This window comes from Panthera onca, chromosome E1 (assembly GCF_046562875.1).
Source record: "Panthera onca isolate mPanOnc1 chromosome E1, mPanOnc1 haplotype 2, whole genome shotgun sequence".
Lineage (NCBI taxonomy): Eukaryota > Metazoa > Chordata > Mammalia > Carnivora > Felidae > Panthera > Panthera onca.
Genome location: NC_138352.1, coordinates 51,994,612 through 52,015,228, shown reverse-complemented (window position 1 = coordinate 52,015,228; position 20,617 = coordinate 51,994,612). Strand labels below are relative to the sequence as shown.

At 54.5% G+C, this 20,617-nt stretch overlaps 1 protein-coding gene across 4 annotated transcripts; it reads left to right on the top strand.

Moving 5' to 3' along the window:
• The first annotated feature begins 615 nt into the window (after positions 1-615).
• On the top strand, positions 616-20,212 carry MYCBPAP (MYCBP associated protein). 4 transcript variants are annotated; one of them, XM_060646377.3, is made up of 19 exons: positions 616-772; positions 6,585-6,712; positions 7,927-8,086; positions 8,244-8,347; positions 9,814-10,003; positions 10,231-10,346; positions 11,158-11,308; positions 12,241-12,356; positions 12,441-12,556; positions 13,005-13,116; positions 13,604-13,793; positions 14,274-14,461; positions 15,144-15,290; positions 15,625-16,035; positions 16,418-16,539; positions 17,182-17,297; positions 17,665-17,810; positions 17,990-18,160; positions 20,041-20,212. In XM_060646377.3, the coding sequence occupies exons 1-19, from the start codon at positions 697-699 to the stop codon at positions 20,140-20,142; spliced, it is 2,862 nt and encodes a 953-aa protein (XP_060502360.3). In that variant the 5' UTR covers positions 616-696; the 3' UTR covers positions 20,143-20,212. The 4 variants fall into 4 exon arrangements, with proteins under 4 accessions (XP_060502360.3, XP_060502359.3, XP_078293435.2 ...); XM_060646376.3 differs by lacking the exon at positions 20,041-20,212 and adding an exon at positions 19,489-19,834 and having other exon boundaries at positions 622-772; XM_078437309.2 differs by lacking the exons at positions 17,665-17,810; positions 20,041-20,212 and having other exon boundaries at positions 622-772; positions 17,990-18,138.
• Positions 20,213-20,617: the final 405 nt, after the last annotated feature.

Genomic DNA, 20,617 nt, shown 5'->3' with positions numbered 1-20,617 from the left:
ACCCGGGTGCAACTGTAACGTTGGGACCGCAGAGGGGCTACTTTAGATTGGGCGGTTAAGGGCAGCATCTCCAAGGACTGAAACCAGCGGTACGAGAAGGGCTCAAGTCGGGGGGAAAAAGCCTAGATTGTTTGGGAAGCGATGGAGGGCCTGTCGCAAGCGCGGGTGGGGGAGGTCACAGGCGCGCGCGTAGGGGGCAGGCAGGGGCCACCAGGTCCCTGAAACCCACGGGAAGCCACGCAGGGGGGCTTCGGCAGGGCGTGAAAATAGCCATCTGGAGGCACCGAAGGAAGGCCCTGGAGCCGCGGCAGCCACAGGCGGGGCGCATCCCTCCCTCTCACCTACCCCTCCAGCCCCGCCCCCGCTGGCCGCTGACGTCACGGCGCTCGCCGGCGCCCCTGTGACGTCACACCCCCGGCCGGCGCAGTTCTCGGGGTCCGCGCGCGGGAGGAGCGGCCCGCGGCGGGCGCGTAGGCGTGGCCAGATGAAAAAAGTGGCTGCCAAGCAGTCTCCGCCCAAGTTGATCGGTGGGTGCGCGCCCCCGCGCGGGGCGCTGGTTGCTATGGACGCGTTGGCGGCCGCTGGCAGGCGGCGCGCTCGCGCGCGGGGTCGCGGGGGGGGCGGGGGGGGTGCCGCATAGCCTCGTTATCCCAGGTCCCCGTGGCGCAGGGCCACGCTCACAGCCCGGGACACACCATGAAGTCTGTAAAGAAGGAGTCCCGCTTGAGAATACCCGCAAGCAGATTCTTGGAGGCCGCAGAACTCATTAAAGGTTGGCGCTGGCAGCCTTGGGAGCTCAGGAGAGACCGACAGGGGCTGGGGTTCTTGGATGGGATTCACGACACGGGGCCTGGAGGACGGGGGTGACACCAGGATGGAGGTAAAGATACGGAGGGAATGGGGTACGGAACAAGGCGTACCCCATACCTCAGGGATGATGTACAAGGCAGCGACCCCCGAAAGGGAGGAGGCCCAGTGCACAGGGTCTTGGGGATGGGGATTAGGAAGTAGGGGACTGCCAGAGGCCCCAGGGATCAGTTGTTGGGGAGATGGCATTGGGCAGGAAGGCATAGGAGACTTCTACCTCTAGCCAAATCTTAGGGTGGGACTCTGAAGGCAGGAGCCCTCCACTGGATGAGGTGCAGAAGAGTCAGGAAAGAGTTTCAGAAAGGCGGGGAACAGGAGTCCTTGGGAAAAGAAATTCAGGAAAGAATGCAAGAAACATGTTGGGGCCGTGAAACCAACAAGTTGGGGGGTTCTTTGGAGGGTGTTCACCTAAGAGGCCTGCTGGAAAAACGCAGGAGAAATGCTTAACCTGGCCGATTCTGCCTCCCGTGTCTTTCCACCACATATATACCCTTTCTGGCTGGATGACAGAAAGGGTATATATCCTTTTTGTCCCATTTGTGTAACCTGGAGACAGTCCCATTTGTCCCATTTGTGTAACCTGGAGACAGTCACAGACATGACTGCTTCCTGGCCTCCTCAGCTACCCTCTGGTTGCAGGTGAGAGAGTCCCAGGGTGTGTGACAGCAGACTGACCCCCTGGACGTGTTCCCATTTGCAACCCACCCCCTCTTCCATCATTTTTTGCTGTTTCCATTTACTGGGGGCCTGCTGTGTGTGGGCACCGTGCTGGACAACAATGGTGTCATTATTAACTGTGTGATCCCAGCCCACAAGAAACTCAGAATCTAGTGAACTGCCAGAGGAGGAAATAGATAAATATCAATGCTGTGATATAGGGATCCCTAGCAGTTAAGGGGGCTCAGAGCCCCTGACCTAGGTCTTAGATGCTAGAATTTGGGGGGAAGGTTTTCTGAAGCAGGTGACATCTGTGGCTGACACTTCACAGCCCCCCAAAAGGCAGTTTGCTTCTCCAGGTCTAGGGAGCAAGGAACAGCATCCGCTGAAGCATGGAACTGAGAATGTAGATGACATTGGTGGCCAGGGCAGAGGTGGTGAGTGTGGAGGAATGGGAAAAGAGCCAGAGAGGGCTGCACAGGGAGGCAGGGGCCACACCTTGCTAGGTCAGAAAGTCTGGGCATGCTCTTGCAGGCCTTGGGGAGACCCAGAGCCAGCCTCAGGTAGTAGTGACCGTGTGAGAGGAAGGGCAGGTCTGCAGGTCATCAGGGGCCCCTGGGAGGCCTGCTAACTAAGTATGGCTGGCTTTAATCCCTCTTCATGGTATAAAAGTCAGATGTAGGCAGGATTGAGATGTTGTTTCATGATATAGTTCTTAACGATGGAGAGAGAGCAAAACAGCTGGCCCCTTTCCCAAGGGCAGTCAAGGGCTTTCCTAGCTACTGCCTCCTACTTTCTGCATCTTATCAGATTTGAACTTTCTGCTGTAAACAAATCAAGGAAAGATTTATCACTGCGTATTTATTTTTAAGAAGGGGAAATTTAGTTTGTTAAATAGCCCTCGAGTTGAGAACATGCACCAGGGCGAGGAGGAAAAAAAGTGGAGTGTTTAGTTTAGCATGCAATATTCCTTTTTCCCCTCTAAGTATCTCAGGGGACATCAGCGTAGTAGGACAATACTTTTGTCCCCCCCCCCCCCCTTTCAGAACAATATAGCTAATCAACACACATAATCTCATGCTGTGTTTTTCTAAGGTCTCTGAATTATAAGGAAAAAGGCAAGCAAATATTGTGACGAAACCTGTTAAGAGATGTGAGTCCTTTTGGACTCCCAAGTTTCTCCCTGCTCTTGTTAAGAAACCAGGAGCACTCCCAGCAGTACCAGATGCCCCTCCCTGATCAATTAAAGCTCAGGCCTGGTAGGGACAGCCTCTCCCTTGGTTCCTCCAGAGCAACCCCAAAGTCAGAATTTCCCAAGGGCCTTAATCAACACTGAAAAAGAGTACATTTAGATAAAACAAGAAACCAAAACATCGAGGCCGGGTTTCTTCCCCTCCATGGCTTCCCCCTTTCCCCCACTCCCACCTGACCTGAGCACCTTGCTTCCAGCTGCCCAGCCTGGCTCCCCAAGAGATGTGTCACTTTACTGCCCCAGGCTGGTCTTTGACCCCCTCGCAGCTGCCAAGATCGAGGGAAAATGCTGGTTGTGGGGCTCACCAGAAGCCGCATTCAGCGTGGGTTTCGAGATACAACCCCCGCCTCCCCCCCCCCCCCCCCCCCCCGCTCTCCGCCCCAGCCACCTGACTTACCCGCACTGGATGTATCACTTTGAAACTCGGCTTTCACCAACTCACCCTCCTGGACCAAACCTGCTTCCTTCCAGCAGGAAGACCAATGCTTCCGCCTTCCTTTGCAAAGCTGTCATGCCCTGGTTTTTCTCTCATCTCCAACATCACCCCCATCTCCCCAACACGCATTCTGTGTCGCCACGCCTCGCGGAAGCCACGTTCCATCTTCGTTCTGTGACTTCACCGGGAACAGCTCTGTTTGCTGCTCTGTCTGGGCAAAGGCTTCCTCTCCTTCAAGGCCTGACTTAGCCTGGAGAGCCGCCTATGACCCCCGCAGCTTCTCTTCCGAACCTTTCTTTACTAAACTGTATGAGCCACATCCATCCGTTCCTTCTTGGACAAGTAACCAAACGCATCGTCTGTGCCACTAACTTAGGCCCTTATGTTATGCTGGTGTGTGTGTCGGCTCTAGTCTTCGGTTTCTCAAGAGGAGCCGTATCTTAACCTTTTATACCATCTTCTCTGTAGTTTATAGCACAAAGAAGTTGCTTGGTCAATATCCTCTGTGTATATGTCGTTTTGATAAATACGTTATTAACTAGAACACGCTACTCACTGACTGTATGCAGTAACAGGGCTTGTATTGAACTGTACCCAAGATAACCTCAGAAAGACCTCAGACCAGAGTTTCACTATTTCAGAAGTCTTCAGCAACGTTGAAGGTTTGTAAATTTACACATAGTCAGGGGTGCCTGGGTGGCTCAATTGGTTAAGCGTCCGACTTCGGCTCAGGTCATGATCTCACGGTTCATGAGTTCGAGCCCCGTGTCGGGCTCTGTGCTGGGAGCCTGGAGCCTGCTTAAGATTCTCCTGCTTGGGAGAGGATGTCTCCCTCTCTCTCTCTCTGCTCCTCCCCCACTCATGCTTTGTCTTTCTCTCAAAAATAAATAAACATTAACAATTTTTTTTAAAAATTAAAATAAATTTACACATGGTAATTATACACGCCCCAGTAAAAAGCACACATCGGGAGATGTTTAATCCTTTGGGAAGGTGTTAGAGTCAGCCAAGGTGACAGACAGAGGAAGCAAATGTCCTGGAAAATAGAAATAATTCCAAAATATTTATTTAAAGTCTTTGTTTGTTTGTTTAAGTAACCTCTACACCCAATGTGGGGCTCAAACTCATGGCCCCGAGATCGAGTCACATGTTCCTCTGACTGAGCCAGCCAGACACCCCAAATTCCAAAATGTTTATAAAGGCAGAACTTCAGCTGTTACCAGTTCTCTCTTGGTCTACCATCACCCTTGGTGCCTTTGTAAAGAAGGGAGAGAGGAAGTGGAAATTAAAACCGAAGGCTGCATTTTCATACGTGATGGCGGAGGGGACCAGAACTCAGGGTGGAGCTGTTCAGTCCTGTGTGTGTGTGTGTGTGTGTGTGTGTGCGCGCGCACGCGCGCACGTGTGTGCACACAGCGCCATGTGGTTTAACTGACAGATACACCTGGGTTTCTGCTGAACCGGTTGCTGAGGAGACAGACTCGGCGATAGGCTGGATTTAGAGTTCTATTGGAATGATTCCGATTTGGGATTTTTGGCCACTATGTGGGCATTTCCTAAAAACACTTGATTTTGATAATCCGAATACCTGCCTTGATGTTTTAGTGACATTGCCCCTCGAAAATTACTCTGCATAGCAGCGGACAAATCCAGGTTTTGTTTTTAAAGTCCTTAAAGACAGGACTTAGGCTTTCTTATGGTATTTCGCATGTCAGCCTCGGGCCTTGGGTCGAACCTTTCTAAACCAGGGGGCAGCAGACAGGAGGACCCAAGCCAGAGAAACAAAATGCATTTGAAACCCGTTAACACCTCTGTGGGAGGAAGGCAGGAAGTGCGTCCTTACTGGAAAAGGATTCATTCTGTCCCGTGAGATCTCAGGGTCCGGCACCTGAGGGAAATCGGCTCAGATTTCTCCACTTTCCCCAGTCACATGAGCCAATTTTGTCAACCCCTTCATTCCGGCAGTAGACTCCTAACTAGTCCTGTCCTCACCCTTACACCCCCTAAGCCCTCCCTTGCTATGTTGTGGCCCACGGGGTAAAGACCGAAGTCCTTTCCACAGCTCACTAAGCTCTTCCTACCAGCCACCCCCACCCTGCCCTGATGAACTCCAGCTATTTAAAAAATGTGCTCTGAGTTCCCCATGCACACACTGTTCTGTTGCCTCTAGGCCTCTTTCCTTTGCAATGCCTGTTCCCCAGTGCCTTTCCCATGTCTAACTTCTGTCATCTTTAGCTCTCAGTTTAAATATCACTTCCCCCCGAAGCCCTCCTTCGCCTCCCTGCACACTGGGCTGGGGTCCCCCTGGATGCTTCCATAGTAACCCCAGTTCAATGACCCTGTTTGACAGCCTTGTCTCCCGTGGGCTTGTGCTCTTTGAGGCCCAGGACTCTGCCTTATATCCCCAGAGCCTAGCACAGTGCCTAGCTAGAAGATGCCTGGCTAGAAGTATTTATTAAATGAAAGAATGTGAAATATACGCTCAGAGGGGAATGTTCTGTTTCCCCCAGAGCATCTGCATTTTAGACAGTGTCCTAAGAAACCTGATGCTGGGGTACCTGGGTGGCTTAGTCAGTTAAGCGTTCAGCTCAGGTCATGATCTCACAGTTCATGGGATCAAGCCCTGCATCAGGCTCTGCACTGACAGTGTAGAGCCTGCTTGGGATTCTCTCCCTGTCTCTCTGCCCCTACCCCGCTCGCACACGAGCACTGTTTCTCTCTCTCTAAATATAAAATAAATAACGTTTAAAAAAAAAAAGAGAAGGAAACCTGACGCCTTCCCCTAGAATAATGCATCAATGCCAGCAATGGGGGGAGGCTGAGAAAGCATCTAGTCCACTTGTACTAAACTTCCGTGCATCAGAACCACCTAGGGAGTTTTTTAAAAAATAACGGTTTCCCTTAGTGCCGGCTCCATGCAGTAGCCAGGAAGCTGTGTTTGTAAATCTCTCCAGAAGATCCTCGGGCAGGCATCTGACTAATGTTCAGGAACCACTGATTTAGTCCAGCTTTCTCTTTTTACAAAAAGGAAGGAGACCAGGAGAGGGCAAGCGATGTACGTACCCATGGTTTTACAGCTTATAAGTAGCACAGCCCGGAATGGGATATCTTCTGGTCTCAACTTCAGAAGTCTCAGTCTCGCTGTAACAGGCCAAGGGGAACGGGTAGGGGGACCTTCAGGAGAGAACTCGAGCCACCTTTGGCAGCCTCTGCTGTCTGTGCAGGTGTTGAGCTCTGCCTCTCGCCATGAAATCTGATATATGTAGAGAGATACTATATATTAGAATAAGTTACATAGCTATATTATAATATATATTATATATTAGAAATATATGTCTATTTCAGCACTTGTACTTTTCTGCTTCTCTTCAGAAAGGAAGCGGGCAAAGGTACCTGAGCAGCTCACACCCCCCGTTCAGGAAGAACCTGAGCCTGTTAGCAGTGTCCTACAAGGGGGTGACATCCTGGCCTTAGCCATTAAAAAGGAAGACTTGAAGAAGGTAAGGATAAAATCCAGGGATCCCCTCACTGCAGGGGGAGCGTCTAATTCCATGGAGGAATTGAGCACAAATTCTTTTTACTTCTGCATCTAATTTTTTTCAATATTTATTTTTGAGAGAGAGAGAAAGAGCACAAGCAGGGGACGGGCAGAGAGAGAGGGAGACACAGAATCTGAAGCAGGCTCCAGGCTCTGAGCTGTCAGCACAGAGCCCAATGCAGGGCTCGAACTCACGAACCGTGAGATCGTGACCTGAGACGAAGTCAGATGCTTAACCAACTGAGCCATCCAGGCACCCCTCTAAATTTTTTTAAGTTTGTTTATTTATTTTGGGAGAGAGTGCACGCGCACAAGCAGGGGAGGAACAGAGAGAGAGAGTATCCCAAGCAGACTCCACACTGTCAGTGTGGAACCCAACTTGGGGCTCGAACTCACGAACCGTGAGATCACGACCTGAGCCGAAATCCAGAGTCGGACACTTTTTTTTTTTTTTTAATATTTTTTTAAGTTTTATTTTTCATATTTGTGAGAGACAGAGACAGAGCACAAGCAGGGGAGGGGCAGAGAGAGAGGGAGACAGAATCTGAAGAAGGCTCCAGGCTCTGAGCTGTCAGCACAGAGCCCGATGCGGGGCTCGAACTCACGAGCAATGAGATCATGACCTGAGCTGAAGTCTGATGCCCAACCGACTGAGCCACCCAGGCGCCCCTAGAGTCGGACACTTAACCAACTCAGCCACCCAGGTGCCCTCACCTTTGCATCTGAAGGAATTTACTATGTTGTTTGTTTTAATGTTTCTGAGATTTACATAGAACTCCAGGGAAATGAGATGTTGAGGTGTCTTGCTTCCCATGGAGGCAAGTGTCTATAATCCCCATTTCACAGAAGGGAAAAGTGAGTTTGAGAAGCATGTTACAGAGGCAGATAAAGCTGCTAAACCGTAACCCCACGCTTTACCTGGAAGAGTCAACCACCTCTCACCTGAACTGTCTGGAGGCATTAGATGTTATTTTTTTTTCCCCTCCAGGACATTGCTAAGTCGTAAGTCTGTTGCATAGGCATTTCCTCGACAGAACATATGGACAGAACTGGAGAAACAGATTTGTCAGCCTTCAGGAACCCCACCAAGAATTAGGACAGAGGAGATGGGTGGTGTTATTTCCTCCTCCTGATCTCAAGTGGGATTCTCCTCTTTTGTTTTTTGTTTTTTTTTAGCAACACATTCCTCGCTTTATTGAGACACAAGATAGACCTGTCATCACCCAGAAATTTATCATCCGTAAACTCAAACCCAAGGATCATAAGAGGAAGGTCTGCCACTTAGTAGCATATCCTGCTACTCCAGATGCAGCCACGAAGCCCCTGGACTACTCTGGTATGCCCAGCCTTGGCCTTGGCCTTGGCCTTGGCCTCACTGGTCTCTGAATTCGTGGAGCGGCCTTGAGAGAAAGCCGAGTCGCCATCAGAAAGTAACCCCTCGAATGTGGAATCGTTTACAGGAGCTACTCTGTCCCCTCCCCTTTCCCCCCCAGGTCCGGGTGACAGCTTCCATGGCTGTGACCAGATTCTGCCTCACCACATCTTGGGGAGTCTCCAGGACTTTAAGAGAATTGCAGTTGCTCGAGGAAACATCCAGGTTTGTTTGTACAGAGCCGCTGGGATGAGAGAAGTCGCTGAAGTCATCTCGGTTCTTAACCACCTGGCACAGTCAAGCAGGACTGGGGTCCCAGAGAGGCAGTTCAGTCTCGGGGCCCCGGGGAATCTGAAGTGATAGTGACCCTCCCCCTGGAAACCGTGAAGCCACCTGAAGCTAGTTCAGCTGAAGTCAGGAATTCACTATCAGGATACAGAGGTGCCTCCAGGAACCCCAAAGCCAGCGTGTCCAGCCCCAGTTAGCCTGAACCCCGAGAGGCATCCGGGCTCAGGGCTCACACTCCTTCGCTGCCCTCCACTCCTCTGTGCGCCGGCTTCGTTTTCCCTTCCCCAAGGTCTGGCCTGCTCTCCTCTCCGGTCCACAGGGTGGAGGAAGGTGGCTTCCCGCAGCTCCCAGGGCCACATGAAGAGGGCCACACAGTCTGTCTGACTTTCCCGTCGTGAGGTGCTTCACTTTCTCTCAGTTCCTTTGCTTCCCCGGTTCCAGGCAAAACATCTCCGATTGGTCTGGTGCTAAGGGGCCTGGGGTCATATCAAAATGTCTCTTGTCACCCTGCAGGTGCTGGTGTCAAACAGCATCAGTTGTGAGGACAGATACACTGAGAGTTGTCGGCCACAGGCTTAGAGCAAAGGTTCCCCTCTGGAAGAGAGGGAACTGACGCGGGCTTCCAAGGCCCCCTGGTTCTGTCACTCACTACCTTGGGGTCCAGGAGAGGAGGGACTCTGAGCAGCGTGGGGGGACTGCAGGGGGTTAGGCCTAAAGAAGTCTCTGCTCAGCCCCGGCTCAGCTCCTCCTCGCCAGGATCCACATACTCACCATGTACTTTTTATTGTTTGTTCGTTGGTTTGTTTAGAGGAGGAGGGCGAAAGGGCAGAGGGAGAGGGAGAATCTTTTTTTTTTTTTTCCTCCAAAATTTTATTGAAATTCTAGTTAGTTAACGTACAGTACAATACTGGCTTCAGGAGTAGAATTCAGTGGTTCATCACTTACATGCAACACCCAATTCTCATCACAACAGGGGCCCTCCTTCGTACCCGTCCCCCATCTAGCCCATCCCCCACCCACCTCCCTCCATCGACCCTCAGTTTGCTCTCTGTCTGGAAGAGTCTCTCATGGTTTGTTTCCCTCTCTTCCCCCCCCCCCCCATGTGTTCATCTGTTCTGCTTCCCGAGCTGCACATATGAGTAAAATCCCATGGTATTTGTCTTTCTCTGATTGACCCAGTTCTCCCAGCATAACACACTCTAGCTCCATCCACGTCGCTGCAAATGGCAAGACAGAGAGAGAGAGAGAGAGAGAGAGAGAGTCTTAAGCAGTCTCCACACCCAGCGCGAACCCGACTCGGGGCTCGATCTCACAACCGTGAGATTACGTCCTGAACTGAAATCAAAGAGTTGGACGCTTGACTGACTGAGCCACCCAAGTGCCCCTCTCGGTGTACTTTTTAGCTGGCTGAGCTCATACACACCCCGCCCTGTCTGGTGACCCTCATCTCAGCTAAAGAGGAGCCAAAGCAGAAAGCCCCAAAAGAAGAGAAGGAGAAGGTGCATCCCTGGGCCCCGCCTCCTCAGCACAACTTTCTCAGAAATTGGCGGCGCAACCTAGCCTTGTGGAAGCAGCAGCAGGAAGCCCTGAGTGGTGAGCAAAGCAGACAGGGCTCCCGCCGGGCCTCATTAACCACCGAGGCTCCAGTGCTGGGTTTTTCTGTCGCTCCACCTGCCGGAGCCTGGGTTCAGGCTGGTCGCACTTGTGCCATCTACCCCCCAGTGTTTATCGCTGTTAGCGGGTCCTGAGATCAGCCCGGCGGTGGGACTGACCCGTGAGCAGTGCTAGGGCCCCTGTTCGTCCTGACTCGCTCCCTCTAGAACGCCTCAAGAAGCCGGTGGGCGAGCTGCTTATGCACACTGGGGAGACCTACAGGCAGATCCAGGAGGAGCGGGAGCTCATTGACCGAACGCTTCCGACACAGCATGATGGGAAGGTGAGTCGCCCAGTGCTCTGGGAGGAGGGGGCCCGGACCCGGGGATGGCTGCCTCAGGTTGCACAGTTGGGGGCAAAAAAAAAAAAAAAAATCTGCTCCTTCGAAAGGCATTGTTAAGCCCTCCAGGCCTTTGCTAAATCCTATTATGGGTCCTGTTATCGGGCACTGGGGGCCTGGCGAGCTAAGTTACTCAGCCTGTGGTGCTCAGCGGTAGTCAGCTTGAGGAGAAAGATATCACAGGTACTGAGTTATTAGAACAGTCTCAGTGTCGTCTCCTAAAAGCTGAGGCTGCGGCTTTCAGATGACCCAGGGCACCACACTATGTTCTGGTTTGTCAGTGCGGTGGCCGGTCTGGGCCCACACTATCCGTGTGGGGCTGAAGCAGGGCATCCTAAGAACAAAACGGGTGCTTCTTTTTTTTTTTTTTTTTTTTAATTTTTTTTTTTTTTAACGTTTATTTATTTTTGAGACAGAGAGAGACAGAGCATGAACAGGGGAGGGGCAGAGAGAGAGGGAGACACAGAATCCGAAGCAGGCTCCAGGCTCCGAGCTGTCAGCACAGAGCCCGACACGGGCTCGAACTCACGGACCGCGAGATCGCGACCTGAGCCGAAGTCGGCCGCTTAACCGACTGAGCCACCCAGGCGCCCCTCAAAACGGGTGCTTCTTTCCTGCTCCCAGGGCAGCAGCGAATCCCCCAGAGGGAGCATCTGAAGTCTGTGGGGCAGTCTTGTCCGCCCGGACCCCCCACCTCCGCCAGCCTCTCTCCAAAGTGTCCAGGTGATCTGACCCATGTGTCCTTCCTTGCCAGAGCTGTGAGGAGACCAGTGGGTTCTGGAGTCGACTGGAATACTTGGGAGATGAAATGACGGGTCTGGTAATGACAAAGACCAAAGCTCAGCGTGGCCTCCTGGAACCGATCACTCACGTCAGGAAGCCCCACTGCATCCAGGTGGAGACAGGTGAGGGGTGGGCGGGAAACCAGCAGCTTGGGACGGGCCTGGGACGGGGGACAGCATGGCTGTGGAGTGAGAACGGCCAGGGATGGGGGCCCGTAACCCTTGGAGGTCCAGTCCCCCCGGCAGTAAGACAGCGATGGGGAGGCGAGCTGGAGCGTGAGCTGTGGGGCTGCTCTGTCTACGCGGCCACCGTGGCCACTGGGGTCATCGAGCACCTGGGACGTGGCTAGTGTGAACTCAAGTGCTGTAAGTCTCAACTACACGCTGGGTTTCGAAGATTCCTACTCGTATAAAATACAAGCCATTAAATATATTTTTACGAATCATGTTTATATTGATTACTTACTGAACCGATACTATCTTTGATCTGTTGGGTTAAACTAGGTTACTAAGGCTAATTTCACCTGTTTTTGCCTTTTTCAGCGTGGCATCTAGGAACTTTGAAATTACATTGGTGGCTTGCACGTGCGGTTTGCGTGGTATTTCTGTGCGGCTGCACTGCTTTAAAGGCTGCTGGGCTGCCTGGGTTCAGACCCCAGCTGTGTTGGGTTTGTGAGCTCCAGTGAGTTACTTAACCTCCCTGGTCCTCCGTTTCCCCATCTGTAAAGTACCGTGGGACAAGAGAGTGTTAAATGAGACAGGGCGCGTGTGTGAGAGGCTTTGGCGGGTTGTTAACACAGTTAAATGGAGCTGCTGTTGCTGTTATAACCCAAAGGTTTGCAGCTTCGCAAGCTGATTTTGTGGGAGCCCTGAGCAGCGTTGCGGACGCGGTAGGTATGGGGCAGGCGGACCAGAGTCCAGCTGCACAGGGAAGGTGTATTTTCCCCTTTCCCGGAAGTGGTGCCGGGCTGGGTGCTCTCAGAGCCCTGACGGCGGGTGGAGAAGAGGCCCCCACAGCAGACTGTGCTGAGGGTCCCTGGACCCTGCTGCTCTAGGACTGCCGGCCCAGAAGGATGCTTGGTACCGCTACACCTGGGATCGGAGTCTGTTCCTGATCTACCGACGCAAGGAGCTGCAGAGCGTCATGGCAGAGCTGGACTTCAGCCAGCAGGTCAGTGCCCCTCTGTGCCGGGAAACCCCTTAACGTGGGGCCTGTCTTCAGTCAGCTAATCTTCCCTTTCTTGGTCTCCCTGAGGATATCGATGGCCTGGAGGTGGTGGGCAGAGGGCAGCCTTTCTCGACCGTTACCGTGGAAGACTATCCAGTATTCGATAGGAGCCAGGAAAGTTCCTCTGAAGACACAGGGCCCTCGTGAGTCGGGCTGGGCCCTAGGCAGAGAGGTTGGAAAGAGCGGCCTCCCTCCCCCACCCCCACCCCGCACCCACAGTATAAAGGGAGGACTCCCCGCTCTGAAATCTGGCGGCTTCTGTCCCGGCCTCTCAATGGGCCCCTTCCAACACCTGCACCAGCTTTTCTGTGACCATCTACCCCCTTCCAGCAACCAGCCCCTAATGGGGATTTTCCAGCCATGGAAATGCTGCAAAATGCCGTGCACGCCAAATGGCTGTGCGTGAAGAGTCTCTGTGTCCCAGAAGCGCCCACCTGCAGGAACAGAGCAGGACAGAGCTGAGCCCAAGCGGAGCCCTCCATCAGAGGGTAGAGCCGGGCCCCTCTTTAGGCCTGGCAGCCATTTCCGTGGGCTACACATGGCAAGACCGTGGTAGCCTCAGGGAAAGGAAGTCCTCGGGTTTTCTTCCAGAGACTCATTGGCCAGTTACCCTGACGATGTCCCCATGCCTGTTCTTGGCCCTTCTCTGCTGTTCTGTGGGAAGCCAGCCTGCTGGATCAGAGGCCGTAACCCAGAAGACACGGTAAAACTGCCTTCACCCTCACCTACCTGCGGGCAGGGCCTCCCTCAGGCGCAGTCACAAGGAGCCTGGATAGTCACCTATTTGCATTTTTATCTAGTCAGGCATTCAGCAGGTCTGAAAATGGTAACAGCAAGGCTAACTTAAGCTAGAAGGAAATCACAAGACTGAAAAGAGACTGTCACAAGCCACCCAGCTCTTACTAGCCCCCCAAGCATGTAAATAAGTGAAACTTCTCGAACAGGTGTGGCTTCAAGAAGGTTCTAAAGGAGCAGAATTGTCCATCAGATACAAAATCTGTTTTATCTTCCCTTCTTGCCGTGGACGGCAGCCTCAGAGACAGCCGTTGTTGGGGTACAGTGATGGCACCCTGAGAGCAGCCAGGCCCCGGAGGGCCAAACCCAAAAACGCCCCTGGCAATCAAGGATGAATCGGTCACCCTGGCCCAGAACCTCCCTCAAAGACCTTTCTCGTACCTCTCCTTCCCCAGAAGCGTGTTGGAATCGCTGTTCGCTTGACCTTCGAAACTCTAGAAAGGGAGAAGACCTCTTCGGAACTGACCGTGGTCAATAATGGCACCGTGGCCATTTGGTACAACTGGCGGAGGCGGTCTCAGCTGGACTCTTTCCAAGACCTGAAGAGAAACAGGATGGAGCGGTTTTACTTTAACAATCGAGAAGGTACCCAGCTGCCCTACTCCCGGGCTCCTGTCTGTGGTCTGCGAGGAGTCAAAGTTTAGCTGAAGTGCCTGCAAGTTTTGAACCCCTCTCCTCTGCCTCCTCTCGTCCATTTCTTCTGTGAATTGTGTCCTCTCCTAACTGTGCATGTCTGTTGGGGGAACAGCCGAACTCGAGAACACAGAGAGTCTCGCTCACCAGGGAGCAGAAACTGTCTAGGGGTTCAGTTACCCACATGCTCAGGCCTGAGGCTAGGATGAACCCCCACCCCACACGCCTCATCCCCGTTTGCCTGGGACTTTGCCAGTTTTTGCGCAGGAAGTCAAAAGTCCCACTTCCCAGGAAACCCCTCGGTTCTGGTCACCACCCTGGCCAGGGGCCCAGTTAACTGTATGCATGGGCTTAGGGCTCAGTGAATATTGTGCAGGCTTGGGGCTCAGCTAGCTCCCATGTGGTGAAAACCTCCGTCTCTGTCCCTCGCAGGTGTGATTCTGCCTGGAGAAACGAAAACCTTTACCTTCTTCTTCAAGTCTCTGAATGCTGGCATCTTCAGGGAATGTTGGGAGTTTGGAACCCACCCCACCTTATTAGGAGGTGCTCTCCTGCAGGTCAACCTCCACGCAGTCTCCCTGACCCAGGATGTTTTCAGGGAAGAGAGGAAGTTACTGAAGGTAACCCAGGATCTTGCCCCCCCCGCCCCCACCTCCCCCTGGACACCAGATAGGTTCCTCTGCTTTTCTTCCTGGCACTGCCTGCGGGGATCTTATTTCCTCCAGCCCAAAAGGTGAATTTTTCACCAACAGGCCGCTGTTTTTGCCAACAAAGACCTGGGGAGTGTTTGTTGGGAGAGGTGGGCACTGGGAGTCCGCCGGCCCCGGCCCCCAGTCAGTTCCAGAGCTGGCCCCTGGTGCTATGCCTTCGGGCATTCTATAGAAAGCTGGGCTTTTTTTTTTTTTTTTTCCTACTGTGGCCCCCAAACATAAGCCAACTACTTTAGCTGAGGCTCCGCCCGCGGTGCACCCAAACCATGTGGCCCCCGCCCCTTGCCCTCCTTCCTAATCTGGGAGAAATGCTGACTGTGTGACCTTCTGGCCCCATGAGAGAGCAACTTCTCTCGGACTGGCTCCCCTCCTACAGGCTTTCAGCCAGTTGTAGGGAACATGGATGTTTGGAGATACCGAGGGGGTTTTGAGTCCGGAAACGGGAGTGTATGTACGCGTGAGAGAGACGGACGGTAGAAAGAGCTCAGCCCCTGGGAAGGCACAAAGTCCTGAGGGCTCCGGCTCCCCTCAAGGATGCAGCGGGGGTTTTGAAAGGCTGAGCCCCCATCGTGTGCCACCTTCCCTTCCCCAGGACAAGCTGGCTGCCCACGAAGCGGTCACCATTGTGGACAGCGTGCTGCAGGAGCTGCTGAGTGGGATCCTGACCCCAGAGCGTGCGCCGTCCCCCGTGGACGCCTATCTCACTGAGGAGGACTTGTTCCGCCACAGAAATCCTCAGGTGCAGGCCTGTGATGGGGGTACTAGTTACATCCTCGCTTTCCGGTGAGGAAACTGAGGCCCAGGGCGGGTTACGTAACTTAGCAAGTAAGTGGATGCTGGGGCGGGAACAGAGCTTGGCAAACTCCTTCATTCAAACGCGATCTTAACTTGGGGTCGCGAATGCGAGAACAGCTTGAAGGGGATGCGAGGGGCCACTCCGGCCACCGCGGCCCCTGCTGGCTTCCTCCCTGCAGCCCCCCCACCAGTGTCCTCGAGGGAACGGGCCGGCTGGGACTCCGGGTGCCCCACGGCCTAGCCTCCCCAACGCGTGTCTTCCCTTGCCTTTGCTGCAGCTGCATTACCAGCACCAAGTGGTGCAAAACCTGCACAGCCTGTGGCGCCAGTACCTCACCCTGCCCCCCAAGGCCGAGGAGGCCAGGCCCAGTGAGGAGGAGCGCCACAGCCCCAGGGCCCGGGCTGCCTACTTGGAGAAGGCCTCCGTGAACGTGGAGCCCTCGGCACACTCTAAGAGCCCGGTCTCGGAATCCCAAGTGGCCCGGCAGGAGAGTGAGGCCTTCAGGGACTCCCGAGACGCTTTAGGGTCCCAGAAGCCTGGAGCGGGGGCTCAGAGTTCTCAGCGGAAGAGCATTATGGAGGAGATCCTGGTGGAGGAGAGCCCAGACCTGGGGAGCACCAAGAGCCCCTGGGAGCTGGATGGCCTTCCCCCACCTGAGTGGAACCTCTGTTTGGAGGATTTCGGAAAGGTGCTCCCCTGACCCTGAGGGGTCGGTAGGAGGGCGGCCCTGGTGGAGGTGCCAGCGCACCAAGGGAGGGCCCCAGTTGTCCCCTTTGCCCCCTTGGGCGAAGAAACAAACTCGTGAAGGCCCGGAGAAAGCAATCTCTTGGGTCATCTCTTTTTGTCTCGGGTGCGTAGGCCACCACGGGATAGGAGGGGTGCCCTCTCCGACCCAGGCACACGTTGGAGAAGGGGATCACGGGTACATATTTCTGGGGGAGGTCCACCCTCCATGGCCGCACCCCCGTACGGCTCTCTGTCCTCACTGCACGAGGCCCATCGCTAGGGGACGTGGGGACCCTTGGTGTCCCAGGCAGAATGACTGCTCATGCTCCCTACAACCCTGCCAGGCAGTGATGGCACTCCCTGAGGAGAGCCAGAGGGAGGACGCCCTCATCGGGCTCAACAAAGCAGCTCTGGAGCTGTGCCAGGAACCAAGGCCCCTGCAATCTGACTTGCTGCACCAGATGTGGTAGGTGCCCCCCGGCAGAGCTGGCCCGGGCTCCCCGATGGGGCGTCTGACGGCCTGTGGTTCTGGGCGCCCGCAGTCCTAGGTCACAAAAAAGGTGCTGGAGACCCTCCACACTCTGGCACCTGCCGCGGCAGCCTCTCGGGCACCGGCTGCTCTCCAGATCGGAGGAAGCAGCTGCTCTCTCTTTCCCGCCCCCTCTCCTGGTTCCTTCTCAACCAGCAGAGGAATGGGTCGAGGAGAAACCGGAGGACAGCGAGAAGAGCAGAATCCGTGAAAAGCCTCCCTTCTTGCTTGGAACTTGCTTGGTTATGCATGAGCGCCTTCAGTGGGGCCCTCGGGGAACCTCGCAAAAGCTACCCTGCTCCCACAGGGCCGGTCCCAAGTCTAGCCAGGGTCTCAAGCCGGAGCCTAGACTGACCTACCCCTAGCCCCGGGGCCACTCTTTCCCGGCGGCTGCCTGAGGGGAGCCAGATCCCCGTCTGAGCACCTGCACGGGTACTGGTGAGGCTGCTGGGCTAGACAGGGCATGGCCCCTCCGTGGTAGCCCTTGGCACCCGTGTCCTGGAAGGGAAGGACCCGCGCCTCTGCACATTCAAGGGCAAACGAGGGGTGATGGCTCTCTCCAGTATCCCTGCTCTCTAGTTTGCAGCTATGGCGGGATGTGATTGATGGCCTGGTGGGCCATTCCCTGTGGCTGAGGGCTCTGCTGGGCCTGCCTGAGAAGGAGACCATCTATTTGGACCTACCAGAAGAGCAAGGTCAGACTGCAGCCATGCCCCTCCCCACCCCTCCGCCCCGCTGGCAGTGGCCCCTCAGCCATTTGCACCCTTCTGGTGGAAACTCCGTCAGGTGGATCCGCGGGGTGGGCCCCACTACCCTTCTATCTGCTGCCAGGACTTGGGACCCAGAAGCGACTTGAGTGACCACCTTCGCTCAGTCCCCTGGTTTGACAGGCGGAGCCCTAGAGAGGTTGAATGACTCACCCCTGCCCTGCAGTCCTGCTGCCAAAGGTCACGTGCTCTGCTCCTTCTCGGAGCACCGACAGCTCAGGGTCCTTGGCTTTCCCGACCCTGCCTGTGGGGTCAGCGAGGCCAGGTCACGCCATCTTACATCCACCTCCCTTAGATGGCAAGTCCCCGCCTGTCACAGAAGTGAAAGTGACTGCCGGGAAGGTTGGGAAGGAGGACCGGAAAGGGGCAGCCCAGGAAAAGAAGCAGCTGGGAATCAGAGAGAAAGAGGATAGAAAACCTGCCAAGCTGCCGGGGAAAGAGGTATGCTGGGACATAGTGTGGGCCTCAGGTGGGGCCGGGGAGGCGTCGGAGGGGCTGTGGCAGGTGGACGGTCACTCCAGCGCGAGACCCTGGGCCTCCCAGTGAACTGCTCTTGAGAAAGCCCTGGCCCTCCCCCGGGAGCTCCTGAAGGCTGTGCGTGTCTCCGTCTCTCCATGCAGGACCGTTTAAACAGCAAGAAGCACAAGGCAAAGGATGACAAGAAACCGCTGAAATCTTCAAGTCGGGACAGGGTTTCCTTGGAAGACCCTGCCCCTGACAGCACTATGACCTCCCAGGAACCCATAGATCCCCTGGTCATGAAGAAATACACCGAGAGGCTGCACACGGAGGTGAGGGCCCGAGCCCCGCGCCCAACCCTCCCCTCGCTCACACCTGCTCTGCGTGCCATCCTCCCCTCCCTCATTCATCCGGTTTATTCCACGAGCGAGAAACTCCTAGCGTGTCCGTGATGGAAGACGGAAGCAGAGCTGCCCCTGTGAAGGGCATCCTCGTGTGTGAGGGACAGGCCTCGGGCATAAATGGCACACCGGGTGTGTTCAGTGACCAGCAGTGTGGGAGAGAGATAACCCAGGGCCAGGGGGTGGGGAAGGCCTGGGTGGGGGCAGGTGAGCCTCACTGCGACACGAACAGACCCGAAGGGAGGTGAGGGGCGGCCATGTGGACATCCAGGAAGAGTGCCCCAGGCAGAGGGTGCAGTTAAGGCAGGGGAGGGAGTGGCCGGGAGGACAGAGGCCACAGAGGCCACCGAGAGGGAGCAAGTCTTAGGGCGTGTGGGGCTTCGTAGGTCAGTGTGTGGCCTTGGGGTTTTTCTGAGTGAAATGAGAAGTCCCAGGGTTTTGAACGGAGGAGTGATATGGTCTGACTTAGGCTTTAGAAGATCACCCTGGCTGTGGTTGGGAAAACAGACTAGGGGAACAGAGCAGAAGCGCCTCCTTTTCTGCCACCCCCACTTCCTGTCTGTGTTAGGTGTGTCATGGCAGATGGGGGAACATTAGGTAGGGTGGATTTTCAGCAAGTGTGAGGGTTGTAAAGCACTGCAGAGACTTCCTAATGGTATACGCTCTTTTTCTTTCTTTCTTTATAATTTTTTTTTAACGTTTTATTTATTCTTGTGAGAGAGAGACAGAGCACGAGCAGGGAAGGGGCAGAGAGAGAGAGGGAGACACAGAATCCGAAGCAGGCTCCGGGCTCTGACCTGTCGGCACAGAGCCCGATGTGGGGCTCGAACTCACGAACCACGAGTTCATGACCTGAGCTGAAGTCAGATGCTTAACTGACTGAGCCACCCAGGCGCCCCAATTCTTCTTGGTTTTAAATGTTTATTTATTTATTTTGAGAGAGAGGGCACATGCATGGGTGGGGGAGGGGCAGAGAGAAAGGGGGGTGGAGAGAGAGAGAGAGAGAGAGAGAGAGAGAGAGAGAGAGAATCCCAGGCAGACTCCTTGCTGTCAACGCACAGCCCGACGCGGGGCTGGGTCTCATGAACCGGGGAGATCGTGACCTGAGCATAATGGTCTATTCTTAAGCGCTAAGTCCTTAGAGAGTCACCCGGGTGTTGTGTTCTGTTCTTTGTTATTTCGGAGCGGAGGTCCACGAAGCCACATTCGATTGTCACCGTGTCTAATGGCAGTGCTTTGTCTTCCTCTGGTGCGGACAGCTAGGTAGCCGCGATTGCATCCTACATTGTGGTAACGCTCCGGATCCCATTTGATCAGAAGTTCCATTTGCTACTGGTGACATCACTGTGATTTCCGAAGGCTGATGGGGTTTAGAGAGTAATCATAGGGCTCTTTGAAATAAAGAATCAGCTTGCCGAGGCTCATGTGGTCCGGCCCCACGGGAGGGCTTGGTCCTGGAGACATTTCGGTATGTGGATCTGTGATCTCACAGGAAGGATCTTACACCCCCGAGGGCCAGGGTGGAACTGGACCGCCCCACTGTTCCTTGGAATTGCCTCTTCAACCACCCCAGGCTCTAAGGCCCCCATATGTCCAAGGGGCTAGTGCAGGATGACCTCCGCAGGCCGGTCCGAAAAATAAAGCTCTCTGCAAAAACAACAGTTCTACAGAAGCTCCACAAGTTTGTTTTTACCCCTTCTGCCGCTTCTGTCCTGGTGTAGACATGTCCCTCATAGCCTGCCAGGTGCTCCCTTGTGTAGGGGCTTCCCACAGAGCAAACCCTGGCCTGTGGTTTCATCCCATTCTTCCAGGTCTACGGGCTGCTGGACACCCTAGTGACTGACCTCATGGTCCTGGCTGACGAGCTCAGACCCATAAAGAATGTCGAGGAGACTTTGCATCTTTGTATCTGACTCACGCGTGCAAGGTGCCTTCTGGGAAACTGATTAACAAACAAGTCAATAAAGAACTTTTAGGCCTTTGTGTCTTGAATGTCAGATCTTGATGAAGCCAGGTCATGACCCGGGTCTCCCGTGTCCCACCTGCCCCAGATCCCCCTCCTCCCGGTTCCTGGAGCCATCCAACAGGAGGTAGGAGAAACACACCCGGAAGGTGATGTGTGGGGTGCTGAGCAGAGGAGCAGGTTGGTAGCAGGACAAGGAACGAGTCCGGTGACAGGACAGCATCACCTGTCATGAACCCCGCCTCTGACCTTCCTTGGCCCAGGCTTTTGGGGTTACACTTCCGGGAGCCAGGTCTTTCCCAAGTGTCATCACCAAGTATGACCAATGTGAGACCAGGAGAACTAGACCCCATGGGGCCTGGCTCCCTGAGATCCTCCCACTTCAGCTGGGTCCAAGGGCCCTGGGGGTCATGCTCACTGCACCG